At 37.6% G+C, this 12652-nt stretch overlaps 1 protein-coding gene and 1 long non-coding RNA gene across 12 annotated transcripts in view; one reads left to right on the plus strand and one right to left on the minus strand.

Annotated features, from left to right (window-relative positions):
• The window catches only part of FYN (FYN proto-oncogene, Src family tyrosine kinase), a 140081-nt gene extending 130999 nt beyond the window's left edge, over positions 1-9082 (plus strand). For all 11 annotated transcript variants that reach the window (XM_020805340.3, XM_020805345.3, XM_020805346.3 and 8 more), the window contains 2 exons: positions 2306-2437; positions 7456-9082. In XM_020805340.3, the coding sequence (XP_020660999.1) occupies positions 2306-2437; positions 7456-7664 (341 nt within the window). In that variant the 3' untranslated portion in view covers positions 7665-9082. The remainder of the gene's footprint in view (positions 1-2305; positions 2438-7455) is intronic.
• LOC140706668 (uncharacterized) overlaps positions 1-12652 on the minus strand; it is a 39076-nt gene that overhangs the window by 15308 nt on the left and 11116 nt on the right. The window lies entirely within an intron of this gene.

The following is a 12652-nucleotide window of genomic DNA, read 5'->3' on the forward strand; positions in this document are numbered from 1 at the left end:
GCAACAGATGGACATGAATTGATGAATCCCCAGCCAGGCAGGAAAAGCTGTTTCTGTAACTTCTCCCTCCCCACCCCTAGCTTTTCCCTGCCCCACCATCACAGAATAGGGTTGTAAGGATGAATGGTGTGATCACTGGAAAGTCAGGTCATGATGACCAAAACAAAGGTCTCCTAAGTGGCTAATTCACCTGCCAGGGGGAAATGGGAAAGAAAGCCCTGCAGATTATATGTGCCTCCATGCGATGGTAGCAGCTTGAAGTCTTCTGTGAACAGAGAGAGGAAATGTTTTCTAGACAGTGATAACTGTAGGGGATGCATACAAGTCATTCCCTGGGGATCTGTTGCCAGTGTGCTCTGCATGTATATTTGTAGAAGAAGCAGACAGCCTGCACATTCTTTGCAAAGAGACCCTTAGACTGAAAATACAATGCCAAATATGAGGACAGTGAATGGGGAAACAACAGCCAGCTGGGATTTGATCCTGAGAATCTTCACAGATATCCTGGATAAGATTGCATGACAGAGACCCTGGGGGCAGGCGGGTTGCAAGTCTCTCCTAGCTTTGTTTACCTGGATCTTTGTACAGTAACAGGTGAGATGCAGGGGACAGGAAAATGGAACTGCAGAGATTTGTTGTGATTCCATCCTATTAAGCAGGGTCTTCCAGCTTTATCCGTATATCTGAATGTAATGTGTTTAGGATAGAATTAGGATTCTGTTGATGCATCACTCACCCTGCTACCCAGGGTTCTCCATTCCTAAGGTAGCTTGGATGGCCACAGGTAGATCCAACGGCTTTCCAATAGCTCTTCGGATTTTTGTCCCACCTCAGTAGGGCAATTCTGCTGAAATGGTATAGCTGCATCTGTACATGGTCATCCATTTGAGCTATTTCAAGCAACTTAAAACCTATTGCAGCTTGGCCCATGACGAGTGATTGATCATAGTTCCATCCCACCTACCTTATTACAAAGAGGTCTGTCTGGGATTGCCTTTGGAAAATGTTTGGGAACTTAATTTAGTTAATTTCTAAATATAAACATCCTGGGGCCAACCTGTCTGAGAGATAACAGTGTCTTAACTCTAGAATTGTGAGTAGGAGTCATATGCAGAGGACTTGAAGTAAAGAGTTGGTGACATCTACAGAAAATATCTCAACAAACCAAAAATGATTACATGAAATACACTAGCCAGAATCCAACTGCTAATTTACACTTGCATAAGTGAAATGGTATACATCATGGTGGTAACTGTTGCTAATTAACAAGGTGCTGGGTTACCACTGGTTTTGTTTTGTTTTGTTGAATCTTTATTCACTTACATAATTGGATTCCTAACACTCTATAGCTGCTGCAGACCTAAATGCATGGTTGCAATTTTCAAGAATGCTAAAATATTTAGTAGAACAATTACTGTGAATCTGATATCTAATGCAAAAAAACAAGTCTTTGAAACATCATTATGAACATTTAAATTCTGATTCCCATGCCTTCGTTGATACTGTTACATTTAGGGTATATTTATCCCATGCATTTTTTCAGTGATCATATACCATCTTTAAATGCATCTAATTCCTACCATGGCTCTCATTTTTAGCTAAATGAGATTTTACAGTATGGTTAGTGTAAACCCAAGGTGTGGTGTCAGACAGTCTCCTGAGCCACTTCTTTCAGATTCTTCTCTTTCTTCCACTTCGAATGCTGTTGTGGAAATGCAGGAAATGGCTTTAAGAATAAAATTATATTTACTGTTACCCTGTTTTGCTTTTTTATTTATTTTTCTAATCAGTCACAAAAACCTTGAGTTTTGGTGAGTTGTTCTGCTCTGGCATTCCTGAAAATTGCTTAGATAGTTCAGTGGTTTAAGTCTCTGGTTGTGGAGCCAGGGGATGGGAGTTCAATTCCCCACTGGGCCTCCCTGACAAGGGCTGGACTTGATGATCCAGAGGATCCTTTCCAAGACTGCAATACTTAGATTATTATTGTTATTATTTAAAATGATACATTTGCCTTATGGTTTCCTTTAGGCATAAATCAAAATTTCAAAGGGGAAAAGTGAGTTGCCTTCCACATAGCTAAATATTAGTGGATGGAGCAGCAGCACAGATTCACAAATTCATGTGATAACAACATATTAATTATAATGCTTTCCGTTTTTTTTAAAAAAAAGAAAGAAAGACTAAGCCAACATTCTTAATATCTAGAATTTGGTGATATAGTAAATTTTCATTTTTTTTCATGCTTGCTGAGTGGTGTCTCCTTCTTTTAGCCTCTCATGCAATGAACACACTTGCTCTTTCCTAGGTGCGAAGTTTCCTATAAAATGGACTGCTCCAGAAGCTGCATTGTATGGAAGGTTTACAATAAAATCAGATGTCTGGTCTTTTGGCATATTGCTAACGGAGCTAGTAACAAAAGGGAGAGTGCCATACCCAGGTAAGGAAGAAAAAAAAACTTGTGAAAACATGCTCTTCTCTTATGACTAAAGGGTACTTTACTGTAACACCTGCATCCAAGTAAATGATAAGCATGTAGGACAATAGCACAATACAATAGCAACTTCAATAAACAAACAAACAAACAAACTTGTTTCAGGGAGCAGGAACTGCTGCAGCAAATCCAAATAACACTCTCTACACCTATAGATCTGCACCTGCTCCTCACTTATTGGAAACCATGCCATAGTCAGGGTGAATTATTTCTTCGACATGTGACTTCATCTCTCGTGAATTATGACCTGGGTTAACTTAGAACTGCTAAAAATAGAACTGGTCAACAAATTTAAGCATCAGACATCAGACATGATGAAATTACAGTGGTGCCTCGCACAACGATTGCTTCATACAACGATGAATTCACACAGCGATGGGTTTTTTTGAGGAATTTCCCCCATCGTTTAACGATGTTCTCTATGGGGGAATTTCACTTAACGATGTCCCTTTTTGCTCATTTAAAAGTGTCTTAAAATGTTTGAAACCTGTTTTAAATGCTTGGATTCCATAGTGCACCTTGTGAAACACGTGCAAACTTAATTTGGTTTTGTTCTGAGTCTTCATTAATTTTTGATGATTTTTTTATTTTCCCCATTTAAATCAATTGAATGGACAGTTCAATTCATTTAAATAGGGAAAACAAAAAATCACCAAAAATTAAGGACGACTCAGAACAACACCAAATTAAGTTTGCATAGGGTTCAGGAGGTGGGCTAACGACTGCAAGCATTTAAAACCTGTTCCAAACATTGTAAGACACTTAAAAATGAGCGAAAAGGGACATCGGAAAAGACTTCAAAAGCACTGAAGCCGGCTTCAGTGCTTTTGAAGCTCTTCTGTTTTCGCTCATTTTTAAGGGTCTTACAATGTTTGGAACAGGTTTTAAATGCTTGCAATCGTTAGCCCACCTCCTGAACCCTATGCAAACTTAATTTGGTGTTGTTCTGAGTCGTCCTTAATTTTTGGTGATTTTTTGAATTTTCTCTCAATGGAATGCATTGGACGGAAAGTTCAATACATTCCAATGAGAGAAAATTCAAAAAATCACTAAAAATTAAGGACGACTCTGAACAACATCAAATTAAGTTTGCTTAGGTTTCAGGAGGTGGACTAACCATTGCAATCATTTAAAACAGTGTCCAAACATTGTAAGACACTTTTACAGGAGCGAAAAAGGACTTCGCAAAGGCATTGAAATGTATTGAGTCGGCTTCAATACATTCCAGTATAGGAAACATTGTTTCACTCAACGATGTTTCCTATGGGGATTTTCAGTGAACGATGGCAATCTGTTCCAATTGGAATGGATTAACCAGTTTTCAATTCATTCCTATGGGAAATGGTGTTTCACAGAACGATGTTTCACACAACGTTGATTTTTTTGGAACCAATTAACATCGTTGTGTGAGGCACCAGTGTACTTTTAAGTCTTTGTCAACACTTTTCATATGTTTTTCTTTTTTTCTTTTTACATTATACAATTCTGTAATACTTAATCCTCTCATCACCATTGTAATTATATTTCATTAGATATTTTCAAGGCATTTGATTGTGTGGAATGGTCAGTAGTAAAAATTGTAATAAAAACATTGGGGTGTGGGTTGCAATAAACCAATTGTATTCAAAGAATACTGCAGCAATATTAGTAAATAATGGAATAACACAACCGATGACTCTAGGCTAGTACTGGACAAGGACATCCTTTTTCCACAATGTTTGGTTTAGTTATAAAATTGTTGGTGAGTGTTATCAAATTAATTTCTGGTATATGTTTTAAAGTTAGAGTAGAGATTAGTCTGTTTGCTGATGATATTTTATTAACAATAGAAAATCCCTTAATGGTTATTTAGAGGAATTTAGAGAGCTAATGGAGTTACATGGCATAAATCAGGGATGATAATGTTTAATTAAATAGGAAAGGACGGTATTTAAAAAAAATGAGCTAATATTTCAACGTCTATTAGATATTTAGATTTAAATATCCTAAAGAATCTAGAACAATTTAAAGAGGAAAACTTTAAAAAACTGGAACAAGAAATTAAAAATGAGTTAGATGATTTTAGGAAGATTGGACTTTCATGGTTTGGTACAAGTGGTATGTACAATGAAGATTTGACTGAGATAAAAATTTATTTATGATGCTTCTGATAAAGATAAGTGAAGAAGAGTTGAAAGATTGGCAAAACATGATTAATAAATTTGTAATGGAGATAAAAACAATGGTTCGTAAGAAGAGATTGTTTAAATCTGAAAAAGCACAAAGATTAGGTCTTCTTAATTTAAGGTATACATTTAATACTGATTGACGAAGTGCCTCATGATATCCTGATTTGCAAGCTAACTAGGTGTGGACTGGATAGATCAAGTGTTAGGTGGATACACAATTGGCTACAGAATCATATTCAGAAGGTAATTCTCCAACTGGGAAGACGTAACAAGTGCGGTACCCCAAAGTTCAATCCTGGGTCTGCTGCTTTTCAACATTTTTATTAACGACTTGGATGAGGAAGTGCAGGCAATGCATGTCAGATTTGCAGATGACATAAAATTGGGTGGAATAGCTAATACTCTGGAAGACAGAAACAAAATTCAAAATAATCTGGATAGGCTCAAACTCCGGGCTGAAAGCAACAGAATGAAATTCAACAGGGATAAGTGCAAAGTACTGCACCTCGGCAAAAGAAACCAATTACACAGTTATAAGATGGGGGATGCCTGGCTCAGCAATAGTACAAGCGAGAAAGACCTTGGAATTTTTGTAGATCACAAGCTGAATATGAACCAACAGTGTGATGTGGCTACAAAAAAAGGCAAATGCTATTTTAGGCTGTGTTAACAGAAGCATAGTTTCCAGATCTCACAAGGTGCTGGTTCCCTTCAGCACTGTTTAGGGTTCATCTTGAGTACTGTGTCCAGTTGTGGACACCACACTTCAAGAAGGATGCTGACAAATTAGAACATGTTCATAGGAAGGCAACAAGGATTATCAGAGGGCTGGAAACCAAACCCTATGAGGAAAGAATTGGGCATGTTTAGCATTGAAAAAAGAAGACAGGGTGGTGATATGATAACATTTTGTAAATGCTTGCAAACCGCTCATACAGAGGTGAGACAGGATCAGTTCTCAATTGTCCCAGAGTGCAGGACATACAACAATGGGCTCAATTTACAGGAAGCCAGATTTTGACTGAATATCAGGAAAAACTTCCTAACTATTGGAGCAGTACAACAGTGGATCAAATTACCTTGAAAAGTGGTGAGTGCTCCAACACCAGAGGCATTCAAGAGAAACTTAGGCAACTACCTGGCATATATCCTTTGAGTTGTATTCCTGCCCTGAGCAGAAGGTTGGACTTGATGGCCTTATAGGCCCCTTCCAAATTCACTATTCTATGATTCTGTGTAGCTAATCAGATGAGATAAACACTTCATTTTATGCCAGTCTGGTTATTTATGAAGTGTGGAATCACAGGAACTTCATTGGAAACCTGAGAATATTTTTATCCAACTTAATAAGAGTATTTTTTTAAAAAACTGAAAACCTTTTTTTAAAAAAATATGCTTTTAATTTGGTACAAGTATAGAAAAATATTTATTCCATTAATTTCTCCATTACATTCAGTGGTAGAGCTGGAGAAATTTACAGGAAATTTGAAATGAAATATTGAAAAATTATTATGAAAGAAACAAATTATTAAGATAAGAGATTGATTAGAGAAATGGGGAATGAAGAACAAATAAAAGAAGTATTAGGAATGGAGAGAATATCTTGGTTTAATCTTATTCAGTTAGAGCAGTGGACTAAAGATTGGATACAAAGAAATTATAAATATTGGGATCTCAATAGACTGAAGGAAAACGTATATGAAAATAAGGAAATGAAAGAGGGGAAGTAAAATTTGTAAAATATTGATAGAAGTGAAGGAAGAACCAACAAAATCTTCTCAAAATATTACAGGAATATGATTTGAGAGAGGAAATAAGTACTGAGGTTTGGAATAATATATGGAATGCAAGAATTTGTGCAAATTCCAATGCGATATAACTTTGTTTCTCGGCAACCTTGGTTCTCTGATAATTTAGAGAACTGAAAGAAATTTCTACATAATTAATGTCCAGTTATTTAATTAGTCGCGTGCCATAGTATTTACAATATTTTTTCCTATCTAGTTCATTAATTTCCTTGCAGAGTTTACTCTCAGAGTGATTCTTACCATTTCCCATACTATTTTTTTAGTTTCTTTTTGTAATCACTTCCTATCTGACAGTCCCACAACCTTAGCTATGGCAACTCACATGATTTTGTAAACTCACAATATAGTGTCTGATGTGGGGATGGTGCAAATCATGTAGCTTGTAACAGTTTATCAAATTAAAAAACAATTTAAACAGATAGGGCTAGTGAAATAAATCAGAGAAGCGGAAAGGCATTCTCTTCAGTGTCATCAAATGTCTTAGTTCCACAGCAAATGTTGAAACAAGAGTGTATTTGATGCAGTATCTGTTGCATACCGAGTTCTGTGATTCAGTGTGCAATTTACAATATCTACAAATGATTTCTTAACTTAGGGAGATTTGTGCCCCAAAGTTATTCCATTTGTGTTACTGCATAAGATTTCAGCCACTGAATTGTAAGAAGAAATAGTTCTTGACCATACCTAAATCAACTCTTCCTTTGCATTCCATCTCCCATCCTTTTTCCCTATGGTGGGGAATCTGTTGAGAATAAAAGACAAAGCAATTATAGAGTGCCTTGCAGCTGTTAACTGTAAGGAGCATTTGAAGGCACTTGGAATGCTGGGATGATAATGGTGGTGGTGCAGGGAAATATATTCAGTGCCGTGCTTTCCTTTTTCCTAGCAAAATTTCAGTTCATTAAATAAATGCTCAAAATTAGTTCATATTGCAATTGAACTGAATGTGTTTGTGTGCATATTTCTTGTTGTGGCTTGTGTTCTGTAGGTATGAATAATCGTGAAGTGTTGGAACAGGTAGAACGGGGCTATAGAATGCCATGCCCTCAGGATTGCCCCATCTCTCTGCATGAGCTTATGATCCACTGCTGGAAAAAAGACCCCGAAGAGCGTCCAACATTTGAGTACTTGCAGGGTTTCCTTGAAGACTACTTTACTGCAACTGAACCCCAGTACCAGCCAGGTGACAACCTGTAATTTTTCCTGGTTTGTTGAGACTACAGTGATCAAGTGTTTCATTTTCAGCTGACATCGGCCTACAGGCTCCCCCACCCCACCCCACCCCGAGGGTGCATCACAGAGCACCAAAATGTACCGGAGCCTGAAGATGTGAACTTCCAGAGCTACATGTTCTAAAGATCTGAATGTCTTCTGTGAACTGAAAAAGAAAGGACCACTTGCTTTTGTTCTTAATCGAAGACTCTGAAGCCGCATTGTTTTTGATGTTATGTAAACTGCAACATTTTTGTTCAGTGTAAATAGTAATTCAGTGCCAATAACTTATCCTAGTGCTTTCCTTTTTTTAAAAAAAGGCAAAATTATGTGATTTTAACCAGTCTCCTGATTCAACTAAAGTATTATTTTCCAAAAGTGGCCTCTTTTTGTCTACATTTTTTTCATGTTCTAACAAAATAAAATCAGGACCAGTGTTGGGGGGAAGAGTTGTTTTGTTTTTTGCTTTTATATATAAAAATATATGTAAAATATATACATACCTGTATATATAGTCTGCGGGTGCTATCGAAGAGGAAACTCCTTTCAGAAACAGATTAGCCATAATGCTGAAGCACCCAGATTAAAAAAAAAGAGGGGGAAAGACTTCATTTAACTGGAGACATACAATACTGATAAAGACTCTGAAAGCCGATGACTGAATTTTTGGCTTTTGCCCAGCATGACTTTTTAAAATGGGATTGCACTTTTTGGTTTAAATATGTACCTGTAGGTCGTTGTAACTTTTGATCTTTCAGAAATCATGTGCAGCATTTTCCAGCAATATTTGCCAACCGCATGGTTTGATTTTGTGACCAAAATTAAAACCAATCCTATTAGAGCAAAGAAAAAATCCACCATTCCCTGTTTGGACTGGAAGGCTGAAACTGCAAGAACTTTCCTGTATCAACATATGTATACTGAACATTTTCTGATTTTTTTAAATTAATAAACAGTGCAACTACATGCAATAGTCTCAACCTCATAGCATTTTAGTCATGTCCACATACTTAAATCATTCATCAGACTAGAATTTTTTGTGTGTGTACCATTCCTCATCGTAAGCTAGGTGTTTAAAATGTCCCGTACTGCTAATGAAATTACTTTCATTCTGTCTGCAAGTGTTGCAGCGAAATTACTATGCACTTCTTTCACAGGAAATGGAAGCAGAGAGGAGTGAGATGCACACAAATTATGACTTGGGGTTATCTGTACCAGCCTTGAATTTCTTCCTTCTAACCAAAAAGAAACAAACAAATAAAAAGCCCCCATCCTTTTCTTTCTCTTAAGTTTTTAAAAATAATGTTACAGTCTTAATTACATTTTGTTATTGTTTTATTTGCAAGTTTACATTTTTAAAATGTTTAACTGTTCTAATTTAGTAATTAAAAGAGAGCATTTTACATTTGTATTTTTGTTCTTTCATTTAAACTACAAACAGTTGGGGTTTGTAAAAGAGAAGGCCTGTCCTTGGCTGGTTGACTTTTGTAGTTGTTTTATAAAGCCTATGTGAAACAGGTGGATTTAGCCTAGGAGGTACCTGTGTTGTAGTTATTGTAGAATTGCATTCTTCTAAGATGAATCTTTACATGAAAAATGTCAGAAGGAAGAGGGAAATGATTCTGTGTAGAAACAAATACAGAAACATAGGTATGTTTTCTAAAATTAGTTGATACTTGAAGTTTTGTCATATTATAAGAAAACGTTTTAAGAAACGTCTATGCAAAGTAGATTTTTTTAAATAATAATTACGAGACACATTTGCCTGCCAGAGTGTCAGTAGAGGTCACTGGAACCTCAGAAATGCCAAGAGGCATTCCTTCATTAAATACACTTGCAGTGCACTGGTCTTTCACTTTTCTGCAGTTGCACCTATCAGCTGTGGGGCAAAGATCTGATGCTCTTTACACTGTGCATATTTAAAATTCTTGTCAACAAAGCTTTATGTCTGGATGCTTGTAAGTGCTCTTTTGTGAAATGGAGCCCACCATTCATATCTGATGATTTTCCAGCCACGATGCATACTCATGTTGCCCTCTACCACCCAGTTTCTTAAGGAGCCCTGCCAAACCACCAAATTCTAGCCATACAACTTTGGCAACAACCCCGCCCCCCCAAAAAAACAGCCATTTTCTTTCAAAACAAGGCATGAGGGGCAAATACCTTATTTTAAAGAAGAATAACATTCCCTAAACTCTGTTGGTAATGGAGGTACGGCTCCAATACATTTTGAGAGTACAGTAAGTTGAAAATAGATGGCAGGGACTATTCTTCTGTAGTGCAGAACACAGTACTTGGAACAGTGGAACAGGCATCTCACAATGTCATGTGGGGTGGGTGCTGTGCTGCCGTTTGTGTGAGGGTTTGCAAGCCATTCTTTATACAGGTAACAGGGAATTCCTCACTTGCAAATTAAGTGTTGTACAGGGTAATCTGTATGGATGAAATGGCATTTTCTTTCCCTCTCTGAAATTGTAGCCAGCAATAAATGAGGTTTTATAGTACAAGAATTCCCTACCATTGCCACACATGCTTTTTGAAGGTGCTCTTGAGAGGATTTCTTTACCTACCATGATTTAAATGTTTAAAACCTGGGCAGAGTATCTCTTTTTCTGCTGTTTGCACATCTTGGGTGCCAGCAAATTATCTTCCTCTGATACGGCGCTACAATTCCCATCATTTGGCTGGAGCTAATGGGAATTTGGCTCTGACAGCATCTTGAGGGCCACAGGTCACCTATCCCTGCTTTATATCAAATCTGTGTGAAGCTTTTATGCCAACATTGCAATGTTACAACTGGGTCTAAAGTCCTTCCCTCCCCCAATAGTTCCAGAAGTCGCTACTGTTGGCAGAACCTTTCATCATCCCCAGGTGTGAATGAGAGTACTAAAGAATTATTCCAGAAATAGGAATTTTCCAGAAGGTGGTATTTTGTATGAGTAAACCTTTTAGCAATGAGAGGAAAGTAGTTTGTTTCAGAAGATGGCAAATAATAACAGCAGCAGCAGCAGCAGTCGCCACCGCCAGAATGACAGACTGAATTGGCTGCCAAAAACCAGTTCTTAAAATTCTCTGTAAGAGGCTTAAAGAATTTAATGGGGTGGGCATTGGTAGGCATGTTGATGATGGGATTGAAGTGCAATCTTCTGAAATAGTGCAATGCAATAATTTATCTTGCTATTGGAAAGCTGGGAGGCACTGTATTGCTATTAGCTTCAAAACTAGTCTGGCTTCAAAACTAGTCTGTATCTCACAAGAGGGACTCTTGCTTGTGTGACACTCTGTCCTGAGGACATCAGGCAAAAATAAAAAATAAAAATAAAAATAAAGCAGGTCCCTGTCTAGCAGTCTGCCTTGAAATTCCATCATGTCTTGCAAGAGATTTAAAGGTTACCGGACTAGTTGTGTTCAGGATATCTTTGTGTCTAAACTTTGACCAGGGATGCAAGTAATCAGATTTACAAGAGGTCACCACTCACTTCCTGCCAGAAATCATAAATCTCTGTTGATGAACAATGACTGCAGTCCGTTTAACAATGAAACAATGGGCAAAGGCCTGCTAGTACAGTTCTGCTGGTGTAAAACATATTGGGGTGCTGGAAGTACTTAAGGCTTCCTCTTCTTCCTGGTTCTGCTTCCAAGGCTACCTAGGGAAGCCTTTGGGGGCTTCAAAACAGGAGTTAGGTGGGGTTGGGCTTAAAAGTCAGAAATCACTGCTGGATTACTACCAGTGGAATCAGGACCACCAACGGCAATTTTAGACTTTCAAAGATTCCCCATCCCTGTTCTGAAGCCCCAAAAGTTTCCCGAGGGCAAAAGGGAGCCCTAGGGAAGCATCAGAAGCTGAAACAGCCATATAAAAATCTTCCTAGCATCCCAATACTGTATATTCTACACCAATGATTCTTAACCTTTTTGAAAGAAACGCCCCCTTGAGCCATTGTGGAAGTTATCATCGCCCCCCTCCCCGCGGTGATGATTTATTTATTTATTTATTTATTTATTTATTTATTTATTTATTTATTTATTTATTTATTTATTTATTTATTTAAGACACTTAAATCCAATAACCCCTGGAAACAAAATTCAATTCCAAGAAAATGAAATGCCCCCAAAAAGTAACATTTAATGGTTTAGTTGCAAGCGAATTTTAAGACGCAAAAAGAAATATAAAAAGGGCATAAAAACAAACCGCAATGCAGGAACTAAAAATTTCAAGACGAAAACTCTGAAACTAAATTAAGATTGGAGGAAAATATATATTCATGCACACTGTAAAAAGTCTGCAACCATCTTCACAGGTCTGGATTGCTCCAGCGCCCCCCTACCGCCCCCCTTCTGCTCCAGCGCCCCCACACCGCCCCTTTTCGTTCTACTGCCCCCCTGAAAAATGAAATCGCCCCCTGGGGGGCATTATCGCCCACGTTAAGAACCACTGTTCTACACAAAGTTATGCAATAGGATTCTGGCCATTAGCAGTAGAGGATGAGCACTGGAATGAGTGTTTGGCATGGCAATTCCTCTTTCTCCCAACTGATCATAGGGATCTATGGCTGAAATCCTGTTGCTAGGTGTAACAAGTCACAATTAAAGTAGGCCCATTGACTCAATGGGAATTTGGTGAGTTAACTCCTCTGCAAATTCCATTGACTCAGTGTACCTACTCTAGTTGTGACCTACTACACTAAGCAATAGGATTTCAGCCTATATGACAGAATTTGGCCTCATTATCCTAGTTGTCCTTGAAAGCCAGTCGGGCCTGTTAACTGAACAAAGAAAAAGAAGCTACATGGAACTTGATTGATTGATTGATTGATTGATTGATTGATTGATTGATTGATTGATTGATTGATTGATTGATTGCATTTATATGCCGCCCATCTAGACATAGTCTACTCTGGGCGGCTCACAATTTAGAAGATAAAAACAATTTAAAATATACAGTTTTACATTAAAAACAAAATGATATAAAA

The sequence above is a fragment of the Pogona vitticeps genome, chromosome 1 (genome assembly GCF_051106095.1).
Source record: "Pogona vitticeps strain Pit_001003342236 chromosome 1, PviZW2.1, whole genome shotgun sequence".
Lineage (NCBI taxonomy): Eukaryota > Metazoa > Chordata > Lepidosauria > Squamata > Agamidae > Pogona > Pogona vitticeps.